This window comes from Cherax quadricarinatus, chromosome 41 (genome assembly GCF_038502225.1).
Source record: "Cherax quadricarinatus isolate ZL_2023a chromosome 41, ASM3850222v1, whole genome shotgun sequence".
In the NCBI taxonomy this organism is placed as follows: domain Eukaryota; kingdom Metazoa; phylum Arthropoda; class Malacostraca; order Decapoda; family Parastacidae; genus Cherax; species Cherax quadricarinatus.
Genome location: NC_091332.1, coordinates 33093101 through 33119032, shown reverse-complemented (window position 1 = coordinate 33119032; position 25932 = coordinate 33093101). Strand labels below are relative to the sequence as shown.

The following is a 25932-nucleotide window of genomic DNA, read 5'->3' as shown; positions in this document are numbered from 1 at the left end:
ATTCCATTTTGATTTTTTATTCACATAATGAATTTTTATTCACACCAAAAAATGGAAAGTTTACTGTTATGCAATATTGTAATATTTGTATAAATAATATCATCACATTCGTGAACATGTATCAGACCTACCAGCTGACGCGTATTAGACGCGTGACATTTGTTTACTCTTGAACATTGGTAAAAATTGAACATTCTGTTACTCTGAGTTCAGTTTCAAGCCATTTTCAGCACTAAAACCAATCAAAATTATCTCTATTTCTGTAATATATCTTTCATTCTATCAAATGAGACCATTAAATCGCAAATACAACTGTAAAAAAACATACTAAAAAACACCGCAAAGTCACTATTTTAATCCAAAATTAAGGTCACAGTTTTTTCTCATGCACTGTGTGCTGCAGGACTTGTTTTATGTGGTGCACACTTACCACATAGGTGTAGTCTCTCATATCTAGGCCCAAATTTACCCCTTATAGCTTATCTGAGTGAGCTGAGCTCATGGCGTAGATCTACGGCTTGGACCCTGGCTTCAAAGCCGTAGATCTATGGGACGGACCCTGAAAGGGCTAAGACTAGATATAGATTATGGATTGGTAAATTTTAATTATGCATTATTACAAAAAGAGAGGTAGCAAAAAAATTATGATCAGTAAAATTTACAGTAGAGAGGTAGCAAAAAATATTACAGTTAGTACAGTTTACAATAATACAGTTTTTAAGTGTGTTTCAGTATTCTAAACTGATTTAGTGATCTTAGGTTAATTGAGATTTCTTGAGTAGTTTCAAACTGCTTCTATGATTTCAAGCTAGGAAAGATTATAAGAGATGGTAAAGAATCTGAAAGTAGTTGGATGAGTTGGTTTTGTTTGGTATAGTACAGCTAGCCCTCCACTTTTGCAAGTTCCACAAACCTACTACCATTATAGTATTCTCCTCACTTAGCGATGAATTCGTTTACTGGCGAGGTCCTAGGAACAGAACTCCATCATTAAGTGAGGAGAGGCTGTATAATTTTACACCCAATTATAATTTACAACAAATACAAATTTTATAACTAATTAGAATTTACGGAAGACTATTTTTTATAACCAATAATAATTTACAACAAATTACAACTTTACAACTAATTATAATTTACAGTGGTCTATTATTTACAACCAATAATTTACAACAATTAATAATTTGCAACAGATTATAATTGCTATTAAATTACCTGGAAAATATCTCAATTTCTACAAGTTCAATTGGTATTTTGTTGCTAATGTAAGTTTTACTGGATTTTATGATGAAGCAGTTTGTAATGCTAATGAAAGGCTTTTGTTCCAAGAAATTGGAGGTACCATCCACTAACTTGGATCACACCTCATTACTTCTCATTTCCAAGGTGCTGTATGACCCTTATGGGTTTAGAACTTCCCCTTTGAATATAATAACAAGATATCATGTTGGAAATTTATGTGCCCAGTGACAGGAATTACTTCTTGCAGCTGGTGCCATGCTGCGGTGGACGACAACACCCATGTTGATGGTGGCAGGTAGACTGTATGGGGTGGCAGTGGCAGGAAGACCATATGTGGCAGTGGCAGGAAGACCGTATGTGGCAGAGGTGACAGGTAGACAATATGTGACAGCGGTGGCAGGAAGAGCGTACTGCTCAAGATGTATTACAAGGTCACCTCTAGTCACCAAGTCAAATTTCAGTCTGGGAGCAAAACGCTTGTATTATAGCAACAGGTGAGTTAGTAATAATGGTTGAATTACCAACAGCATATTAGATAAAAGGACACAGGAGCAAATAATTTGACATTGCCATGATAAAATGTCACTTTAGTTGCATTTGTGTTCTTTTACTTAACAACAGGTGAGTAGTGTCATGTATTATACAAACATTGTGTGGAACACCCTACATTGTGTGAAGGGCTCTTCATCCATGTAATTGGAGCTATGTTCTTCAAGTCAAACCTACTTTTACTGGGAAATAGTTTCCCCTCTCCTCTAAACTGAGCCTCACTCTCCTTGTAGAAGCTCTTAACTGCTTTCAGTAACCTATCATCTATTCTATACACTTGCAACGTCTGCCATAGTGCTCCCCAATCCACCGTATCATATGCCTCTTCCAAATCTATAAATGCAATGAAAACCTCGTTACCCTTATTTAAATACTGTTTACCTATAGGCTTCATTGTAAACACTTGGTCTACACACCCCCTTCCCTTCCTAAAGCCTCTTTGTTCATCTGCAATCCTGCTTCCCATTTTACTCTTAATTCTTTCAATAATAATTCTACCATACACTTTACCAGGTATACCCAACAGACCATACCACGGGCGGGACTTGAACCCGCGTTCAGAGAGTCTCAAAACTCCAGACCGTCGCGTTAGCCACTGGGCCAGCTAGCTTCAATAAGATTCGTCCAACTAGGTATATTTCTACACCATAGGAAAGTTAGCATAGGCACCACTGTGTCCACAAATGCAAGTTTTTACAGACGAATCTCCCGCTAGCATGGCCGTGACGAACTCTAGCTCAAGTCCCCTCAAAGCCGTCAAAATGACTCATGAAATCGTAATGACATGATTGCAAACAAACCATACCACGGGCAGGACTTGAACCCGTGGTCAGAGAGTCTCAAAACTCCAGACCGTCGCGTTAGCCACTGGGCCAGCTAGCTTCAATAGGATTCGTCCAACTAGGTATATTTCTACACCATAGGAAGGTTAGCATAGGCACCACTGTGCCCACAAATGCAAGTTTTTACAGACGAATCTCCCGTGGTGCCTATGCTAACCTTCCTATGGTGTAGAAATATACCTAGTCAGACGAATCTTATTGAAGCTAGCTGGCCCAGTGGCTAACGCGACGGTCTGGTGTTTTGAGACACTCTGACCGCGGGTTCAAGTCCCGCTCGTGGTATGGTTTGTTTGCAATCGTGTCATTACGATTTCATGTCATGTTGACAGCTTTGAGGAGACTTGAGCTAGAGTTCGTCATGGCCATGCTAGCGGGAGATTCGTCTGTAAAAACTTGCATTTGTGGACACAGTGGTGCCTATGCTAGCCTTCCTATGGTGTAGAAATATACCTAGTTGGACGAATCTTATTGAAGTTAGCTGGCCCAGTGGCTAACGCGACGGTCTGGAGTTTTGAGACTCTCTGACCGCGGGTTCAAGTCCCGCCCATGGTATGGTTTGTTTGCAATCGTGTCATTACGATTTCATGAGTCGTACCCAACAGGTTTATTCTCCTATAATTCTTACACTATCTTTTGTCCCCTTTGCCTTCATACAAAGGGACTATACATGTTACACAAATAACCCGCACATAGAAGAGAGGAGCTTACGACGACGTTTCGGTCCGACTTGGACCATTTACAACCATAAAAACCATTCGAAATTACCGCTAAGGGGTGGCTAATTGCTGAGAAGTGAACTCCATTATTTATGCTTAGATTTCTTTCATTTTTGGTGTACATTAAGAAGCATTTTTCCATCATACAATGCCCAAATTTCAATAAGATAGTCCAACAAACAAATGAGATATAATTCCCTAGATCAAGAGCAAGAGCCCCTCACCAGTGTCAAGGAACCTGCCTTGAGGTCTGCTCACTTGTGGAAATTTTGCTCATGTATGGAAGCAAAAACTTGACCCATCGACGGCTCATATTTGGAAAAACTTGCACATGGATATGCTCGCAAGTAGAGGTTCCACTGAAATTTATAATGATTTATAATAATAATAATAATAATAATAATAATAATAATAATTTATAATAATCACTCTGGAGTGCTTTAAATGTCATACGTATTTCGTATAGGTTCGGTAGCTGACATTTAACCCTTTGACTGTTTTGGTCGTATATATACGTCTTACGAGCCAATGTTTCAGATGTATATACAGTGGACCCTCAACCAGCGATGGCATCGATTAATGATAAATCTGACTAGCGATACATTTTAATGCAAAAATTTTGCCTCGACTAGCTCTTAAAAACCCAATCAGCGCTATTCGTTCCATACCATACGCGTCCACTTTGGCCTGAGCGCGCCTCACTTGTCCCTTTGGTGCCAGTGTTTACAAGCCAGCCAGCCACCGCGGTTGCTTCCAAACATACAACTGGAACATTTCATATTATCACAGCCTTTTTAGTGATTGCACCTGCAAAATAAGTCACCATGGGCCCCAAGAAAGCTTCTAGTGCCAACCCTACAGCAAAAAGGGTGAGAATTACTATGGAGATGAAGAAAGAGATCATTGATAAATACGAAAGTGGAGTGCGTATCTCTGAGCTGGTCAGGTTGTATAATAAACCCCAATCAACCATCGCTACTATTGTGAGCAAGAAAACGGCAATCAAGGAAGCTGTTCTTGCCAAAGGTGCAACTATGTTTTCGAAACTGAGATTGCAAGTGATAGATGTTGAGAGACTGTTATTGGTATGGATAAACGAGAAACAGATAGCAGGAGACAGCATCTCTCAAGCGATCATATGTGAAAAGGCTAGGAAGTTGTATGACAATTTAATTAAAAAAATGCCAGCAACTAGTGATGTGAGTGAATTTAAGGCCAGCAAAGGTTGGTTTGAGAGATTTAAGAAACGTGGTGGCAGTCATAGTGTGATAAGGCATGGTGAGGCTGCCAGTTCGGACCACAAATCGGCTGAAAAATATGTGCAGGACTTCAAGGAGTACATAGACAGTGAAGGACTGAAACCTGAACAAGTGTTTAATTGTGACGAAACAGGCCTGTTTTGGAAGAAAATGCCAAGCAGGACGTACATTACTCAGGAGGAAAAGGCACTCCCAGGACATAAGCCTATGAAAGACAGGCTTACTCTGTTGATGTGTGCCAATGCTAGTGGTGATTGCAAAGTGAAGCCTTTATTGGTGTATCACTCTGAAACCCCCAGAGTGTTCAGGAAAAACAATGTCCTCAAGGTTAATTTGTGTGTGCTGTGGAGGGCAAACAGTAAGGCATGGGTCACTAGGGACTTTTTCTATGACTGGTTACACCATGCATTTGCCCCCAATGTGAAAAATTACCTAATTGAAAAGAAATTAGACCTTAAGTGCCTCCTGGTATTAGACAATGCCCCTGGTCATCCTACAGATGTGGCAGAGCGACTTTCTAGGGACATGAGCTTCATTAAGGTGAAGTTTTTGCCTCCTAATACCACTCCTCTCCTGCAGCCCATGGACCAGCAGGTTATTTCCAACTTCAAGAAACTGTACACAAAAGCTATGTGTGAAAGGTGCTTTGTAGTGACCTCAGAAACTCAACTGACTCTAAGAGAGTTTTGGAAAGAACATTTTACCATCCTCAATTGTGTAAACATTATAGGTAAGGCTTGGGAGGAAGTGACTAAGAGGACATTGAACTCAGCTTGGAAAAAACTGTGGCCAGAATGTGTAGACAAAAGGGATTTTGAAGGGTTTGAGGCTAACCCTGAGAATCCTATGCCAGTTGAGGAATCCATTGTGGCATTGGGGAAGTCCTTGGGGTTGGAAGTTAGTGGGGAGGATGTGGAAGAGTTGGTGGTGGAGGACAGTGAAGAGCTAACCACTGATGATCTGCTAAATCATCTTGAACAGCAAGAGGGCAGACCTGAGGAAATTGCTTCGGAGGAGGGGAGAGAGAAATTGAAGAAGTTGCCTACTTCTAAGATAAAGGAAATGTGTGCAAAGTGGCTTGAAGTGCAAACCTTTTTTGATGAAAATCACCCTGACACAGCTACTGCAAGCCGTGTTGGCAACCTGTACACTGACAATGTTGTGAACCACTTTAGGAAAGTCATAAAGGAACGAGAGGTACAGGTATCTATGGACAGATATGTTGTGCGACAGAAGTCCAGTGACTCTGAAGCTGGTCTTAGTGGCATTAAAAGAACAAGGGAAGTAACCCCAGAGAAAGACTTGCTGCCTCAAGTGCTAATGGAAGGGGATTCCCCATCTAAACACTAACACCTCTCCCCTCCTCCCATCCCATCAATCATCACCAGATCTTCAATAAAGGTAAGTGTCATGTAACTGTGCATGTAATCTTCAGTTTGTGTGTATTAAAATTAATATTTCATGTGGTAAAAATTTTTTTTTTTTCAATACTTTTGGGTGCCTTGCGCGGATTAATTTGATTTCCATTATTTCTTATGGGGAAAATTAACTTGACTAACGATAATTTTGACTAACGATGAGCTCTCAGGAACGGATTAATATCGCTGGTTGAGGGTCCACTGTACATACTCAATAATTCTAGTGGCTTCAAATCAAGCAGGAGAAAACTGGTAGGCCCACATGTGAGAGAATGGGTCTGTGTGGTCAGTTTGCACCACATAAAAAAATCCTGCAGCATGCAGTGCATAATGAGAAAAAAACTGACATTTTTTTGGATTAAAACGCTGACTTTGAGGTGTATTTTTGTATAGTATTTATCATTGTATTCTCGTTTTCATGGTTTGCATGATAAAATGGAAAACATATTGCAAAAATAGAGATGATTTTGATTAGTTTCACGGTGAAAACGACCTTGAAATTGAGCTCAAAGTAGCAGAAATGTTCGATTTTTACCAATGTTCAAGAGTAAGCAAATCACACTGCACATCCAATACACATCAACTGGAGAGTCGAATATTCTTTCACTAGTGCACTGATATTATTTATACCATTTTTACATTAATGCAGTAGTCTGCATAACGGTAAATTTTGTATTTTTTGTATGAATAAAAAATCAGAATAGAAAGCAATAGTAATATAAGAGGGGCCTAGAGACATGACTAATGAACAGAGGATATTTTTATTTTAGCGCCAAGAATGTCTACATTGTTTATTCTGGACCTTATTTTGAAATTGGCATCTTTTTTAATTTGTGTGAAATTGGCCAAATTGCCAATTTCTGACCACTTTATTGGGTAGTTGAAATCGGTAAATGGGCAGTTTCTTGTACTCAGTTGATAGAAAAAATGGAGTTCTAAAGAAATAGCTATGAATTTGGTCAACTGGAACAATGGAATTGGCCAAAAACAGGGCTCAGATTCGGCAAAATCGCCGACCTGTATATATCGCCGAGACCGCTAACTTCACGGGAGCGTAATTCTGTGAGTTTTTGACCAAATTTTGTACTTTTGGTGTCATTACCATCGGGAAAAGATTCTCTATCATTTCCTAAGAAAAAATAATTTTTTTTTCCAAAAATTTTGTGACATAAAATGAGTTTCAGAAAGGGGCTTGCAACAGTCAAAGGGTTAAAGCACTCCAGAGTGAATATTGTTTGTTATTATTATTATTATTATTATCATTATTATTGTTATTATTATTACCATCGACATACCTTGTTCACCGAGTACAGTGGACCCCCACCTTACAATATTAATCTGTTCCTGAGAGCTCATCGTAAGCCGAAATTATCATTAACCGAATTAATTTTCCCCATAAGAAATAATGGAAATGAAATTAATCCGTTCCTGACACCTCAAAGTATGAAAAAAAAAATTTTTTTACCACATGAAATATTAATTTTAATACACACAAACTGAAGAAGACATGCACAATTACTACTCTATTAAGAATAGAATACATGACACTTACCTTTATTGAAGATCTGGTGATGATTGATGGGATGGGAGGAGGGGAGAGTGTGGAAGTTATTGTTTAGAATGGGAATCCCCCTCCATTAGGACTTGAGGTAGCAAGTCCTTTTCCAGGGTTACTTCCCTTCTTCTTTTAATGCCACTAGAACTAGCTTGAGAGTCACTCGACCTCTGTCACACAACAGATCTGTCCATAGAGCTCTGTACCTCCCATTCCTTTAAGACTTTCCTAAAATGGGACATAACATTGTCATTGTACAGGTTGCCAACACGGCTTGCAGTAGCTGTGTCAAGGTAATTTTCATCCGTAAAGGTTTCCAGTTCAACCCACTTTGCACACATTTCCTTAATCTCTTTTTTCATTTCCATACTAATTCTTGCCTTTTTTACCACAGGGATGGCACTAGAAGCTTTCTTGGGGTCCATGGTGACTTATTTTGCAGTTACAAGCACTAAAGACACTGGGATAATGTGAAATGTACCGAATGTATGTGTAGATGCGACCGCACTGGCTGGCTTGTAAACATTGGCGCTGAGGCCACACGTTGGACGCGTCCCGGACGAATCATATAAGGCGAGTTTTTTATCGTGAGGCGGGGCAAAATTTTTGCGTTCAAATGCTTCGTATGGCGGATTTAATGTAACGCAATGCGTTCATAAGGCGGGGGTCCACTGTATTACAATATTCCATAGGTTGCATGACTTGAGTCTAGGGGATTATTTATATGAAATGTATCAATGAACAAATTGTAACAAGTTCTGATGAAAGTGAGGTGAACAAGAAACTTTGTAAAATATCTCTTTAATATAACATATACAGTGGAGCCTCGGTTTTTGTGATTAATTTGTTCCAGAAAGTTTGACGAAAACCGAATTGTATGAAGACTGAAGCAATATTTCCATTAAGAAATAATGTAAATCCAATTAATCTGTTCCAGACACCCAAAAATAGTAACAAAAATTAAATGTTATAGAGAATAACTATAGTTTTACATACAGAAAACAATGGGAAATAAATATGACTAATGAAATAGATAAATGAACAATTAATATCACTTTTACCTTTACTGAAGATTCTTGATAGCGTATGGAAGACGGCAAGGAGGGGAGAGGGAGGAAGAGAGGTTATTCATATTCATATTCATATATTCATATAGTTTATTTGGACATGATACATAGTTGTACAAGGAATTATAATAATTTGGTATACACATGCCAAAAGCCCCTTATATGCAGAGCATTATGGGCAGGCTTAAAATTAACTTAAAATTAACAAGCAATGAAAGGTTCAGTGGGAAAAATTACTGTAAACAATTTACAATATGAAGTACAATTGAGTATTTGAAACAATTAAATTTGAACATTTTGATATTGAAGCATTGTAGTTGTACAGATTTGTTGCATTACAATGTATAACAAACAAGATGATCAATTTACTGTGTGTTGTCTTGAAGTTTTAAGATTAAGTAATTGGAAGAATTGTTGTTAATGTTAAATATTGAGTATTGATTATTTAATCCCGGGCGAGTAAGTGGTTTTCTAGAAGAGTCTTAACCCTTTGACTGTTTCCAACGTATAAATACGTCTTACGAGCCAATGTTTCTGACGTATTTATACGCACAAATTCTAGCGGCTTCAAATCAAGCGCCAAAGGCCTGGTAGGCCTACACGGGAGAGAATGGGTCTCAGTGGTCGGTGTGCACCCTGTGAAAAAAATCTGGGACCCAGCGGTGCATTGTGGGAACGCCATGTTGTCAGTCCATTTTCACCATGCCTCTCGGTAAGAAGTTCCTCACTCCTCGGCGGATTGGAGGTCTTTTGTTCCCAAGTGATAGCTCTAACAGCGATGAAAATGTCAGTGACAGTGAATTCCAGGGTTTTGAAGTGAGTGTTACCGAAAAAAGTGCCCAGGATAACATAATTAGTGACGAAAACCCAGATGACCCACAACCTTCCACCTCTGGTGCTGTGCCGGCTTGTTCACGTTCACGTTCGCCTGTACCAGGACGAAAGAGGAAACTATTTGGTTGTGTACAACACCCAGATGATAGCAGTGATAGTGATTTCAAGGTCATTGAAAGCAGTTCTAGTGACAGTGAGAGTGAATATTCCCCAGTGAAGCGGCAGTATGTACGATGTAGCATGCGGTCTGGTAGTGTTTCATATGTTGTTCCAAGGAGAAGTAGAAACTCTGGGAGCACATCCCGTGGCCCTACACCACGACCTGATAGTGAAGATGACGATATTGTAACGATGGGTATGAATGGTGACAGTGAGGGAGGAGGCAGTGGTGGTGATAGTGAGGGTGGCACGGCCCATGTGGCACCATCACCGGGCCACGCTACTACCCACGCGGCTGACTCAGCACAACAACCAGCCTCACCCTACCCCACACTCCCACAACCTGCACAACCACAACCACGGTACAATATCCAGACCCCACCAGCAGACCGCATCTGGGATTGGCAGGACGGTGACGAGTTTGTTCCCAGTCCCCATGACTTTGATGAAACACAAAGTGGAATAAAGCCATCTTGTCCACTTGGGAACAATGCCAGTGAACTGGACTGCTTTGAGTTATTCTTCGATGAACCCCTGATGGACATCATTGTCAGGGAAACAAACACATACTCTGATTACACCATGGCAAATACACTTCTCTCACCAAAATCACGGCTACACAAGTGGAAGGAGACAACTGTGGCAGAGATGTACCTGTTTTTTGCCACAATAATGCTTATGCCACATGTGTATAAGCACACTGTCACCACATACTGGACAACAGATCGCCTGATTTCAACTCCAGGTTTTAGTGACATTATAGGTGTCAATCGTTTCCTGATACTGTTACGTATGTTACACTTTTCAGACAAAACCAGGCCTGACAGAAGCGACAGGTTATATAAGATAAGAAATGTGTTTATGTACCTGAAACAAAAGTGCTGCATGTATTTTTATCCCTTCAGGAAGCTTGTTATTGATGAGTCCTTGATTTTATTCAAAGGAAGACTCTCATTCAAGCAATATATACCAAGCAAGAGGAAACGCTTTGGTATAAAGCTATTTGTTCTGTGTGATTGCAAAAGTGGTCTAGTTTTGAATATTATTGTGTACACTGGCAGTAATACTTTGAGAGATACCATGAAGTTATTGGGTATCTCTGGTGATGTGGTTCGAACAATGATGGAACCATATCTTGGTAAGGGGCATATATACTGATAACTGGTACACAAGCCCCTTACTCAGTGATTTCTTGCGGGTGAACTTGACAGACGTGTGTGGCACAGTGCGTGGTAATCACAAACATATGCCAAGGTTCGACGCTGGCACTCGCAGAGGTGAGGTGCAAGCCTTTGCTGCCAATGACATCATGGCATTTCGGTGGCATGACAAACGGTGGCATGACAAATGGTACCCAGTGGCAGGGACAACAGAGAGACCAATGAACCCATTCTAAAGCCTGCAGCTGTCATGGACTACAACCTCAATATGCGCTTAGTGGACAAATGTGACATGCAGATTGGGTTTGCAGACTGTGTACGCAAGAGTTATAAGTGGTATATCAAACTTTTTTTCCATCTTGTTGATATCTCTATGCTAAATGCTTATAACATATACAAGTTGAAGACCAACAAAACACCAAAATATGGTGAATTTTGCCTGTCAGTAATCAGACAAATAATTGCAAAGTACCAAGGAGCAACTCCTGCAATAGACCAGCGCCCACAGACGTCATCTCGTATGAGGCCTGGTGATCACTACCCCATACAACTGCCTCCTACTACTGCCAAGAAAAATGCTCAGAAGAGGTGTTATGTATGTATGCATACCACAAAACGCCCACAAACACGCAGAGACACTCATTTTATGTGTGAGGAGTGTGAAGTGCCCCTCTGCATATACCCATGTTTCAAAGAGTTCCACAAGCTGCAGCAGTTCTAGGAACGTGTTTAGTGACTGTACATATGTATATATATTATGGAACAATAGTAATAAGCATTGTTTTGTATTGTTTGTTTGTGTAAACAAAGTGTATACACAAACTAATAGTGATAAAGTTTGTTCTGTTATTGTGTTGTAAACAATGAGTGTATATTTGAACAGTGCACCTTACATTGGTCTCACAGGCCACATAAGTTACCTGGAACAGAAAAATACTGAAAAATGCAAGAAACCTTTGAATTAGAGTAAATAAAAGAATACCGGGTGGGCGGCACTCGCCGCTGTTGCCGTACACACGTCAATTTCTGCAAACTTTGCGGCTCTATATCTCGGTAAGTACTGATGGCAAAAATTTATTTTTAATCTTAAAACACTAGTAAAAATATTCCTAACATTTTCATAAGAAAAAATAATTTTTTTTTTTCGAATATTTGGCGACATAGAATGACAGTTTCAGAGAGGGCCCTGAAACAGTCAAAGGGTTAAATTGATTTTCAGGCCTGGTTACTTTGGTATGTTCTGGTAATGAATTCCAGATTTTGGGGCCCTTTATGTGCATAGAGTTTTTACACAGTGTGATATGGACACGGGGATATTGTTTGGAAGGGAATCCCCCTCCATAAGGACTTCAAGTATTAAGGCCCTATCCGGGGTTACTTCCTTTTTTTGTCTTTTACTGGCACTAGGACCACCTTGAGAGTCACTGGACCCCTGTCCCACAAAAAATCTGTCCAGAGAGGTCTGTTTCTGGTGTGTCTCTAAGATTTGCCTAAAATGGGACAAGACATTGCCATTGAACATTGATACAGACTTCCCATACATCCTGGCGAGATTGGCGGACACGCGTATGCCACTTTCGTGCTTTGCTATGAGTTCTTTCTTGAATTCTATCATGTTTCTCCTCTTCTTTATCAAAGGGCTGGCACTCGGAACTTTCTTTGGCTCCATGGTGGCTTATTTAGGAGCCGCACTCAATAAACAAGCACAAAAAACAATGGATTATAATGAAATGTTTTGGATGAATGTGCGGGGGTAATGCTCACTCAACAAAAAACAAAGCCAGACTGAGTCAAAACACGTGGGATGCTTTGTGTGGGTGCGAGCAGGTGGATGTGTTTGGTATGGCAGACCATTGTCAACTCTATGAAAATTGAGCAGATGTACAAAAACTGGGACAAAATTTTGATGAAAAAAGTCGTCTAAAACCAAATCCTACGAAAACTAGGACATACGAAAACCGAGGTTCCACTGTATTATGTTATAAACTTAAGGTATTTTAATGATACCTTATAGTTATAAATTTGATACAAACACACAACAGACTTATTAATTATATACATGGTTTATAATGATATCCATTTGAGCTGAGTGGGTCTCTACACGGTGTTTACATTCTCAGTGTCTCTCGTGGCATCTTAAGAAATTATTAAACACAGTAAACAAGGTATGTTGATGGTACTAATAATAATTAATAATAATAATAATTATAAATAATAATCACTCTGGAGTGCTTTAAATGTCATACGTATTTTGTATATGTTTGGTAGCTGATGTTTCAAGTGCTCCAGAGCAATTATTATTATTATTATTATTAATTATTATTAATTATTAATTATTATTATTATTATTATTATTATTATTATTATTATTATTATTATTATTATTATTATTATTACCATCGACATTCCTTGTTCATTGAGTTTAATAATTTCTTAAGTTGCCACGGGAGACATGGAGAATGTAAACACACAGAAGAACACACCAACCAACCCCTTTACTGTGACCCTCTTTGTACTTCTTCCATTTTCTCCTTGTTTTTCCTCATTTAAGTGCTGCTGCACTTCTAACTATATCTTCTACTATGGGGTGCACAGTAAAGTACAAATTTGTGTAAATATGTAGTCTTGGAGACTGTGAAAGCTAGTGTACTGAGTGGCTGTAGGAAGGAGATTGAGATGCTTGACACCGAGACGCCATGCTTCCTGTTTCTGTGACCCAAGTTCTCATACGGCATACAATACCAACTCGTCGGAGATCCCGTTGTAACTCCGAGTTGTCGATAAACAAGTACAGTGGTACCTTGAGTTACGAACTTAATTCATTCCAGAAGGATGTTCGAGTGCCGATACCGAACGAATTTGTCCTGTAAGGAATAATGTAAATTAGATTAGTTTGTTTCAGACCCCCAAAAATACAATTACAGAAGCACTTACAAAAATACACTTACATAATTGTTCGAGTTGGGAGCTGTTCGAAACTTGAGGTACCACTGTACTTCAGTGAAGAGAGTCTATATTGTGTGTGTGTGGGGTGGCCATACCTACCACACTTGACTACCATACCTGACTACCATACCTGCAACACCTGACCTCTTACAATACTACTCACCTCTCATCCTACATTAAGACTACAAATTTTTAAGGTAAGTAATGGGTGTACTGTGTGTTTATTTTACTTTTTATTGTTTTTTTTAATGCCTAGTTCTATTGCTAACTTAAAATGTGTTAGTGCAGACTTGTTATCTGGCATTTATATTATTTATATAAGTGGAAAAAGTGGCATTCTGCTTTTTGATGATGTCTGCTTTCTGGTGGTAGCCTGGAACCCAACCTTCCATATAAGTGGGGCCTTACTGTATATGATATTTACTTGTTCAGATATATTAAGGAAAGAAGATGTTTTTAATGATAGTTTTAGTGATTCTGGCAGATGGTGAGGCTGGAGTTTTTATGAAGATTAAGCTAGACACAGGGTATGTCATAGAGATTTTTGTGTCTAGTATTATGTCTATGAGTTGTATTGCAACTATCAAGGAAGTGCTTCAGGTTAGGATTAATTCTACCCACAGCTTCATGTATCTCCCCCACACTCACATCTGGCTTTTCCTCACTCCTAAAAGATGTTATACCTCCCTGGTCACTTAAGAAAATCACAGCTTCCCTATTTTCATCAACATTTAGCAGTTCCTCAAAATGTTCTCTACATCTTCCCGATAGATCCAGCACTCCGTCTAATAACTCTTCTCTTCTGTTTTTAACTGTCAAATCCATTCATTCCTTAGCTTATTAATATTGCTCCAAAACTTTTTTATATTCTCAGCAAAATTTTGTTGACATCTCACCCACTCTCTCATTTGCTCTCCACTTACATTCCTTCGCCACTTTCTTAATCTCTCTCCATATATGTACTCTTCCCTCCTTTTATCACTTCTACTCTGTAAAAATCTCTCATATGCAAACTTTTTCTGTCTTACTACTCTCTTTACCTCATCATTCCACCAATTGCTCCTCTTCACTCTCACACCCACCCTTCTATATCCACAAACTTCCGTTGAACATTCTAACACTGCATCCTTATATCTATCCTATACTTCTTGAACCTCATTGCCTATACTCTCACTAGCCCATCTTTCTACCTATAGCTGCTTATGTCTTACCCAAACTACCTCCTCCTTCAATTTAAAAACCTTCACCTCTTTCTCACTTTCTGATACTATTCTCCTTGTATCCCTTCTACAATTTACTCTCACTGTAACTACAACTAAAAAATGATCTGATACATCTGTTTTCCCTTTATAAACATGCACATCCTGAAGTCTACCCACCAACCTTTTAGCCACCAGTACATAGTCCAACAAACTACTCCTGTTTTCATATCTTGTATACTTATCTATCTTTTTTTTCTTATTTATTTATTTATTTATTTATTAATTTGAACATGATACAGAGAAGTACAAGGAATACAGTTTTATAGTGCAGCATGCCAAAGCCCCTTGTATGCAGTGCATTATGGGCAGGCTTAATATTAACTTAAGATTAACTTAGCAATGATATATTCAGCGGTACAAAAATTATTGTAAAACAGATAATAATTTAGCACAAATGAGTATTACAAAGACAGGTCATATGGTCATTTGCTGTGTAATCAGTAGAATGGAGTATTCTGTTAGGTAATGAAGTTAAATAGTAACAAAGTTACCTGTTGCCAAACTTCTTTACAAAGGTCAGAGGCCCCCATTATCATTTACTCCTGGCACCCCAAACTTACCTACCACGCCCTCTCTAACTGTTTCTCTCACTTTAATATTCAGGTTCCCTACTACAATTACTTTCTCACTTGGGTGGAAACTTCCTAAACACTCACTTAACATCTCCCAAAATCTCTTTCCCCTCTACACTCCTCTCTTCTTTAGGTGCATAAACACTTATTATAACCCACTTTTTGCATCCAACCTTTATTTTAATCCACATAATTCTTTAATTTATACATTTAAATTCTCACTTCTATAACTGATCCTTTAACCTTATTGCTACCCTTTCATTGGCTCTAACTCTCAGATACTCCTGACCTAATCACATTTATTTCTCCACTAAAACTTCCCTACCCCCTTCATCTTTGTTTTGCTTAGAGCAAGGACATCCAACTTCTTTTCTTTCATAACATTAGCAGTCATCTCTTCCTTATTATCAGAACTACATCCATGCACAGTCAAACTTACCAGCTTTATACAGTTGTCTTATTTTTAGTAATTCATACAGGAGAGGGGGTTACGAACAGAATATTGATCGCCTCTTATGACACGTATGGCTTAACCCCTTCAGGGTCCAAGGCCAAAATCTGAAGTGGTGCCCCAGTGTCCAAGAATTTAAAAAAAGAAAATTAGTTATTTTTTCTTATGAAATGCTTGAGAATCTTTTTGTGAAGGTAATAAAACAAAAAGTACGAAATTTGATGGAAAATTGACGAAATTATGCTCTCGCGAATTTTGATGTGTCAGCGATATTTACGAATCGGCAATTTTGCCGACTTTGACTCCCATTTTAGGCCAATTACATTATTCCAGTCGACCAAATTCTTAGCTATTTCACTAGTATTACTTCTATCGATTGAGCACAAGAAATCGCCAAGTCAACTGTTTCAACTACAAAATAAAGTGATCGGAAGTTGGTAATTTGGCCAATTTAACACAAAGTTCAAAATATTCCAAATTCAAATTAGGGTCCAGAATAAACAATGTAGGTATTCCTGGCACTAAACTAACATTTCCTCTGTTCATTAGTTACGTTTTGAGGCTTTACAAATAGATTCCATTTTGATTTTTTATTCACATAATGAATTTTTATTCACACCAAAAAATAGAAGATATACTGTTATGCAATATTGTAATAGTTGTATAAATATCATCACCACATTTGTGAATGTATATTAGACCCACGAGCTGGCATGTATTAGACGTGTGAGGTCGTTTGTTTACTCTTGAACATCAGCAAAAATTTAACATTTCCGCTACTTTGAGCTCAGTTTCAAGCCATTTCCAGTGCTAAAGCCAATCAAAATCATCTTTATTTCTGTAATATGTCTTCCATTCTATCAAATGAGACCAAGAAATCGCAAATACAACTATAAAAAACATACGAAAAAACACTGCAAAGTCGCTGTTTTAATCGAAAATCATGGTCTCAGTTTTTTTTCTCTCATTATACACAGTGTGCTGCAGGATTTGTTTTATGTGGTGCACACATACCACATAGATGTATTCTCTCATATCTAGGCCCAAATGTACCACTCACAGTTTATCAAAGTGAGCTGATCTCATGACGTAGATCTACGGTTTGGACCCTGAACGTAAAGCTGTAGATCTACGGGACGGACCCTGAAAGGGTTAAAGAAAGATTTTTCTTCCACTTTCCCTTGGATGTGAAAGGAAATAGATAAGAACAAGAACTATCAAGGAAACAGAAGAAAATTCAGATGGGTGTAGTTACCTATACGTGTACATGTATATGTTGTGTATACCTGGCAAGAGTTCCGGGGGTCAACATCCCCACTGCCCGGTCTGTGACCAGGCCTCATGGTGGATCAGGGCCTGATCAACCAGGCTGTTACTGCTGGCCACACGTTACGGCTGGTCAGGTATTGACTTCAGGTGCTTGTCCAGGGCCTGCTTGAAGACAACCAGGGGTCTATTGGTAATCCCCCAGATGTATGCTGGGAGCAGTTGAACAGTCTTGGGCCCCTGACACTTATTATGTTGTCTCTTATCCTAGTGGCACCCCTGCTTTTCATTTCGGGGATGTTGCACCGTCTGCTGCTTTTATAAGAACATAAGAACATAAGAGAGGAGGAACACTGCAGCAGGCCTGTTGGCCCATATTAGGCAGGTCCTTTACAATTCTTCTCACTAACAAAATATTTGCCCAGCCCAATTTTCAATGCTACCCAAGAAATAAGTTTTGATGATTCTATTTACTCATTATGCAAGTCCCACTCAAATACAACCCCTCTCACTCATGTATTTATCCAACCTAAATTTGAAACTTCCCAACGTTTTAGCTTCAATAACCCTACTAGGCAGACTGTTCCATTCATCAACTACCCTATTTCCAAACCAGTACTTTCCTATATCCTTTCGAAATCTAAATTTATCTAATTTGAATCCATTATCGTGGGTTCTCTCTTGGAGAGATATCCTCAAGACCTTATTTATATCCCCTTTGTTAATACCCATCCTCCACTTGTACACTTTGATCATGTCTCCCCCTCATTCTTCATCTTACAAGTGAATGTAGTTTAAGAGTGTTCAATCGTTCTTCGTATGGAAGATTTCTAATGCTATGTATTAATTTAGTCATTCTTCACTGAATGTTTTGCAACAAATTTATATCCATTCTGTAATATGGAGACCAGAACTGAGCTGCACAATCTAGGCGAGGCCTTACTAATGATGTATAAAGCTGCAGTATAACCTCTGGACTTCTGTTGCTTACACTTCTTGATATCAATCCCAATAATCTATTTGCTTTATTACGTACGCTTAGGCATTGCTGTCTTGGTTTAAGGTTACTGCTTACCATAACTCTCAAGTCCTTTTCACAATCTGTATGGCTAAGTTGTACATTATTTAACTTATAAGTGCTAGGGTTATGGACACTCCCGAGCTTCAGAACCTTGCATTTATCTACATTGAACTGCATATACCACTTTTCTGACCAAGAATTGAGTTTGTCTAAATCCTCCTGAAGTTTTGTGACATCTACATTTGAATCAATTATCCTACCTATCTTTGTGTCATCGCCGAATTTGCTCATATCACTAGTATTTCCCTCATCAAGGTCATTGATATACATTATAAACAACAGGCGTAAGACTGATCAATGAGGAATGCCACTTGTTACAGATCCCCATTTAAGCATACTATCTGGTGTTGTACTCTGTCGAAAGCCTTACTAAAATCTAAATAAACAACATTGAATTCTTTATCATGATCAACAGCCTCAAAAGCTTTACTGAAGAAGGTTAATAAATTAGTTAGGCAGAAATGGCTCCTTGTGAATCCATGCTGAGTATCATTAATAAAGCTATGCTGTGGCTTCTTATAATATCAGCTATAATTGACTCCTAGTAATTTGCCTACAATTGAGGTCAGGCTTATTGGGCAGTAATTTGACAGTAATGACTTGTCCCCTGCTTTAAAAATAGGAACTACATTAGCCATCTTCCACATATAAGACACTACACCTGTTTGAAGAGAAATATTAAAAATATTATTCAATGGTTCACAAAGTTCCATTCTGCACTCTTTAAGAACCCTTGAAAAAAGTTCATCAGGGCCCAGGGATTTATTTTGCTTCAATCAGTCTATCTGTTTGATAACTATTTCGCTAGTGACTATGATATTGCATAATTTATCGTCTTCATGCCCATTATAAAAATTAATTACTGGGATATTGTTAGTGATTTTCATGTGCAAGTTTGGTACAAGTCCCTCTAAGGTTTTCCAGGTGTATATAAGCATGTATCTCTCCATCCTGCATTCTAGGGAGTACAGGTTTAGGAACTTCAAGTGTTCCCAGTAATTGAGGTGGTTTATCGCAGTTATGCGTGCCGTGAAGGTTCTCTGTACATTTTCTAGGTCAGCAATTTCACCTGCCTTGAAAGGTGGTGTTAGTGTGCAGCAATATTCAAGCCTAGATAGAACAAGCGACCTGAAGAGTGTCATCATGGGCTTGGCATCCCTAGTTTTGAAGGTTCTCATTATCCATCCTGTCATTTTTCTAGCAGATGCGATTGATACAATGTTATGGTCCTTGAAGGTGAGATCCTCTGACATGATCACTCCCAGGTCTTTGACATTAGTTTTTCGCTCTATTGTGTGGTTGCAGTTTGTTTTATACTCTGATGAAATTTTAATTTCCTCACGTTTTCCATATCGGAGTAATTGGAATTTCTCATCATTGAACTTCATATTATTTTCTGCAGCCCATTTAAAGATTTGGTTGAAAATTTCTTAGCCTTTTTCAGTAGTGTAGATTTGTCAGCCAGGAGTATGGTACATGATTATGGAAAGGTATTCTCATTCACCACTCCACTAATTCTTACTCATTGATCATGTTTTTTTTTTTTACAATTTCTTGTTTGATCTTTGAGAAATACTGCACACTTTAGGGGCCAGGATGAACTGATAACATAGAATGTGGCATAATTAAATCACAAATGCAGTAATGAAAGGTAAATAATGAAGAGTTTATGTGGGGGAAGAATACAGGTGGTACCTTCATACTGACAGTGAAACAAACTTTAGTACAAATGCTGCTCTTCACTGAGATGCCACCATAGACACATTCATTCCATTGCTGGCTGGCTGCTAAACCACTCACACACAACCCACTGATGCACCTAATGACTCAGATGCTGGCTAAGAGACAAGTTACCTCATTGATGGTTGGCTGAGGCTCACCCATATCTGCCGACCATCATTGTATGCACATCGTATCGCACTTTTTTAATCACAACTCAAAGCTAGGGTAAATTGACACTCAAAGTTATTTTAATTCTAGCCTAAAGTAACTCAAGGAACTGCTGTATTTTATTAATGGGTCATAGTTCAATAGTTTATGATTTTTTAAATTTATTTTTTGTGAACTTTTCTTCTTGTTACAGCAGTACTCAGGATCCCAGTCTGAGAAGATTCCTCTTGTATAAGAGAATTTTTGCTGTTTCTCTTTTCACTGGCACGTTGGTCTTGGCCTGGTACTTGAGGAAGAAGAAGGGGACCAGACTCAAGGCACTTCTTGAAGATTTCACCCGGCTTCCCCTCGACAAGTCTCTCTTTGGATGTGACATGTCAGTGTATAGGTAAGATGACAGAAATGAATGTGACAGTCATGCACAGTTTAACCCTTTTACTCTTGAAGCCCCTGATCACAAACTTGCTCTCATTGTCAAAAAATATTAAAAAAAAAAAAAAATTTTTCTTCCCAAAATCTTAAGAATGTTTTTCTGATTGTTTTAAGCCTTAAACTGTTCAAACGTAGAGCTACGTTCACATGCATACCACTCCAATCGTGGATCTACCTTTTATTTTACATGCTTTCAACCTTGGCACGATAAGCCTGAGTTACCTAGACATGAGAGAATGAGTCTTTGCACTCAGTGTGCGCAGTATGACCGTATTCAGGGATGCCAGGAAAAATGCGCTCTTCATTTTAAACAAAAATAAAATTTTTCTTTTTTTCCAAAATATTCAGAGCGGTATGCATGTGAACGTTGATCTACATTTGGACAGTTTAACCCTTTGACTGTCAACCCCAAATCCTGAAGCATCTGATGTCGAAAAATTTTTGGAAAAAAAAAAATTATTATTTTCTTATGAAATAATAGAGAATCTTTTCCTGATGGTAATGACAACAAAAGTACGGAATTTTTTGAAAGATTTTTTTTTTTTTTTTTTTGCGATTAGTAGTTAGCAAGATATAGAGGCATGAAGTTGGCAAAGTGAACTGCTTACAACAACAGCAGTGACTGCCGCTCACATGATAATATTATTTTTACTTTTATTCTATTTTTCCTTTTCTTTTCAAATATTTTATTTTTCAAGTAACTTTTGTGGTCTGTGAGACCAATATAATGCATAATGTATATACAGTAGAACCTTGGCTTACGAGTTTAATCCATTCCGTGACCTTGCTCGTATCCCAATCTGCTCATATGCCGAGTCAGTTTTCCTCGTTTAAATTAATTGAAATGCTATTAATCCGTTCCAGCAGAATTCCTGCTCTCAGGAGGCAGGACAAAATACTTGAATATGATGGTAATATCAACTCTATGGATTATTTATCTATCACAGCTCATCTGATATGACATAATAAACAATATAAATAACAGAAACCTGATATATACAGTAGAACCCCAAGTTTTGGCCATAATCCGTTCCAGGAGCTAGGCCTAAACTTGAAATGGCCGAAAGGTGAAGCAATATTTCCCAGAAGGAATAATGTATATACAATTAATCCATTCCAGACCCACAAAAATATTCACAAAAAATACATTTTTTAAAGAATAACTATAGTTTTACATACAACACAGATAAATACATATATGTATTATACAATAGACAAATTAAAATTTAAATAAACATTTACTTACCTTTATTGAAGAGATTTGCTGGCATCTGGAAGATAGGGAAGAGGAGAGAGGGAGGAGTTATTGTTTGGCAGGGGAATCCCCTTCCATAAAGACTTTAGGTAACAAGTCCTTATCTGGGGTTACTTCCCTTCTTTGTCTTTTAAGGCCACTAGGACTAGCTCGAGTCACTGGACCCTTGTCGCACAAAATAACTGTCAAGAGTGCTCTGTTTCTGGCGTCTCTAAGATTTTCCTGAAGTGGGAGCAGGTTTTGTCATTGAACATGTTGCAGATATGGCTTGTTTCAGCTTGGTCAGGGTGATACCTTTCAAAAAAAGTTTGCAACTCATTCCACTTGGCACACATGTGTCTTAATTTCATCATGTTCTTAATCACTGAAGAAGGCACCTTCTTCACTCCCTCTTCCTCCTCCTCTGAAGCAAGTTCCTCAGCTGTGGTCAGATGCTGTTCCAGTTGAAGCTCTTGCAGTTTGTCAGTGGTTAGCTCTTCCTTGTGCTCCTCCACCAACTCTTTCGCATCATCGCCACTCACCTCCAACCCCATGGACTCAGCTTCCTTGAGTTCTTTTCTCTTCGCCAGGATAGAAGTGGTAGTTGATTTGTTTTTGCCGTGCATCCTGGCAAGCTTCCCCACACAGACACCACTCTTGTATTTTCCTACTATCTCCTTCTTCACTGCTATGGTGTTCCTCACTTTCTTTACCACAGGCCCCATGGTGGCTTATTTCACAGTCATAATGGCTGGCTGGGCTGGCTGGGCTGGCTGGCTGGGCTGGCTGGCCTGGCCTGGCCTGGCCTGGCCTGGGCTGGCCTGGGCTGGCTGGCTGGGCTGGCTGGGCTGGCTGGCTGGGCTGGCTGGGCTGGCTGGCTGGGCTGGCTGGGCTGGCTGGGCTGGCTGGCCTGGCCTGGCCTGGCCTGGCCTGGCCTGGCCTGGGCTGGCCTGGGCTGGCCTGGGCTGGCCTGGCCTGGCCTGGCCTGGCCTGCCTGCCTGCCTGCCTGCCTGCCTGCCTGCCTGCCTGCCTCCCTGCCTGCCTGCCTGCCTGCCTGCCTGCCTGCCTGCCTGCCTGCCTGCCTCCCTCCCTGCCTGCCTGCCTGCCTGCCTGCCTGCCTGCCTCCCTCCCTCCCTCCCTCCCTCCCTCCCTCCCTCCCTCCCTCCCTCCCTCCCTCCCTCCCTCTCCTCTCCTCTCCTCTCATCTCCTCTCCTCTCCTCTCCTGTCCTCTCCTCTCCTCTCCTCTCCTCCCTCTCCTCTCCTCCCCTCTCCTCCCTCCCCTCTCCTCCCTCCCCTCCCCTCCCTCCCTCCCTCCCCTCCCCTCCTACCCTCCCCTCCCCTCCTACCCTCCCCTCCCCTCCTACCCTCCCCTCCCCTCCCTCCCTCCCTCCCTCCCTCCCTCCCTCCCCTCCCTCCCCTCCCCTCCCCTCCCTCCCTCCCTCCCTCCCTCCCTCCCCTCCCTCCCTCCCTCCCTCCCTCCCTCCCTCCCTCCCCTTCCTCCCTCCCTCCCTCCCTCCCTCATAAACAACACTAGACTGGCTCACGACACCTGCATGGGCAGGCGCTCAAGCGCAGGCAGGCGGACAGGTCTAATATGCCAGCCGAAACCCAGGGCAACGGCCAAAACCCAGGACAAAATTTGGCCAAAAAAGTGATTGAAATCCGAAGCCTGTAAAGTAAAAGGACACAAGTGCAACTAATGTGGCATTTTATTGTGGCAAAGTTTCGCTCTCCAGGAGCTTTATCAAGCCATTACAAACAATACATGGACACAGAGGGTATATAAAGGCTCAGAGTGAGGTGCAATACTAGTGGTAGTGGTGGTAGTAGTAGTGACAAAAGTTGTAGTAGTAGTGGTAGTAATACAATATGGTAGAGCAATTAATTCGTACATGAGTAAAAGGATATAAAAGCTATTACTTACTGACTTGACTGAATGACTTACTGACTTGACTGACTGACATACTGAATATTATAATGGGGAAGCGGTAAACCTGTAGGATTATACAGCGCCTGTGGGGGGGAAGGGATGGAAGGTATTCATGCTTAATTTAGGGAACTGGAGCACAGATACAACTCCCTAGATCAAGAACCCCTCACCAGTGTCAAGGAACCTCCCTTGAGGGGTAAGCTCGCATCTTAAATTTTTGCTCATATCCAGAAACAAAAAAATCGACCGAGTGACTGCTCGTATCCTGAAAAACTCGTATGGTGGGGCATTCATAAGCCAAGGTTCCACTGTATATCTACTCATTGTATGGAACACAATAACTGCACAAACATTGTCATCATTAAATTGTTTACAAAACCTGTTTACACAAACCCAAGCTGCCTTCCCCACCACCAGTGCTGTTTTCCCCACCAACCATGCTGTCTTCCCACCACTCACATGGAGATAAGTCACTTTGATATTTTTGGTGGAAGGTGGAAAGTTGATATTCATCTGGGTTTTCAGCACTATTTCTGGTATCCTGTTCATTGCTTATGGTCACAAACTCCTCAAAAGCATGAGATTCATCTTCACTGACACTTCAGTCTGTGTTAGAACTATCACTTGGGAAGGGAAGAGTCCCAATTTGCTGGGGAGTAAGGCATTCCCTATCACTAGGAATGGTGAACAAGGCGTACTGAATTGGTACTCCAACAATGCACTGCGGCCTCCCCAATTTTTTTTATACTGTGCACATAGACCCATTCTCTCACATGTAGGCCTACCAGCTTTCTCCCACCAGATTTGAAGGCGCTAGAATTTTGGCATAGTATTACGGGACCGACACTGGCTTGCAAGCTGTAATATTACGAGACTGACAGTGAAAGGGTTAAAAGTCACCTTGATGAGCATAATTTGATTAATGAGTCTGAGCATGGATTCACGAGAGGTCGTTCTTGCCTGTCAAATATACTTATGTTTGTCAATAAAGCAGTTGAAGCAGTAAACAACAACAAAATATGCTCCACATATAAAGGGGCTTTTGGCATGTACACCCAATTGTCATACTCCTTTGTACAAACATGTATCATGCTGAAATAACCTCTTTATTCTTATTTGAATTTCAGTAAACCCTTGGATAGAGTACCTCACAAAAGACTCTTAAGAAAAGTGGCAGCTCATGATATAGGAGGTAAAGTTCTAACATGGATCGAGGCATGGAGTTTCCATTAATGGGGTCAAGTCTGAATGGGGACTGGTCACTAGTGGCATTTCACAAGGCTCAGTTTTAGACTCACTGATGTTCATAATTTACAGTAATGACCTTGATGAAGGAATTGCAAGTGATAGTAAATTTGCTGATGATAAAAACAGGAAGAATGACTCTGAGGAAGATACCCCTGATCTCCAGGATTTGGACTAATTAATGTATTGGTCTGAAAAGTGGCAGATGCAGTTCAGTGTGAACAAGTGTACAGTCCTAGTCCTTGGGAAAGAAAATAACTCGAAGTTATAAACCAGGCGATGTAGAGCTTGATCACACAGGATGTGAAAAAGATTTGGGAGTCATGGTAAGCAGAAATCTAAATCCAAAACAACAGTGCCTAATTGTGTGCAATAAGTCTTAACAGATTACAGTGGAACCTCTGGTCATGACCATAATTCGTTCCAAACCTCTGGTTGCGACCCGATTTAGTTGTGACCCGAACCTAATTTCCCCATTGGATTGTATGTAAATACGATTAATCTGTTCCAGACCCCACAAAAATAGTTAAACCTTTCACTGTCGAAGCCCCTGACCACAAACTTACTCTCAGTGTTGAAAAATATTTGAAAAAACAAAATTATTTTTTCTTACCAAAATCTTAAGAATATTTTTCTGATTGTTTTAAAAGAAAAAAAAAATTGTGATCAGTAGTTACCGAGATATAAAGGCGTGAAGTTGACAGAAAGTGAACAGCTTACAGCAACTTCGGTGACTGTCGCTCACTCGGTGATATTATTTTTACTTTTATTTTATTTTTTCTTTTCTAATATTTTATTTTTCTTCAAGTAACTTTTGTGGCC

The 25932-nt window shown here is 39.8% G+C and overlaps 1 protein-coding gene across 4 annotated transcripts in view; it reads left to right on the top strand.

Annotated features, from left to right (window-relative positions):
- The window catches only part of LOC128695778 (sulfotransferase 1E1-like), a 200534-nt gene that overhangs the window by 33753 nt on the left and 140849 nt on the right, over positions 1-25932 (top strand). For 3 of the 4 annotated variants that reach the window (XM_070093141.1, XM_070093142.1, XM_070093139.1), the window contains exons 2-3: positions 1490-1736; positions 20463-20657. In XM_070093141.1, coding sequence (XP_069949242.1) covers positions 1498-1736; positions 20463-20657 — 434 coding nt within the window. In that variant the 5' untranslated portion in view covers positions 1490-1497. The remainder of the gene's footprint in view (positions 1-1489; positions 1737-20462; positions 20658-25932) is intronic. The other variant, XM_070093140.1, reaches the window with a different exon arrangement.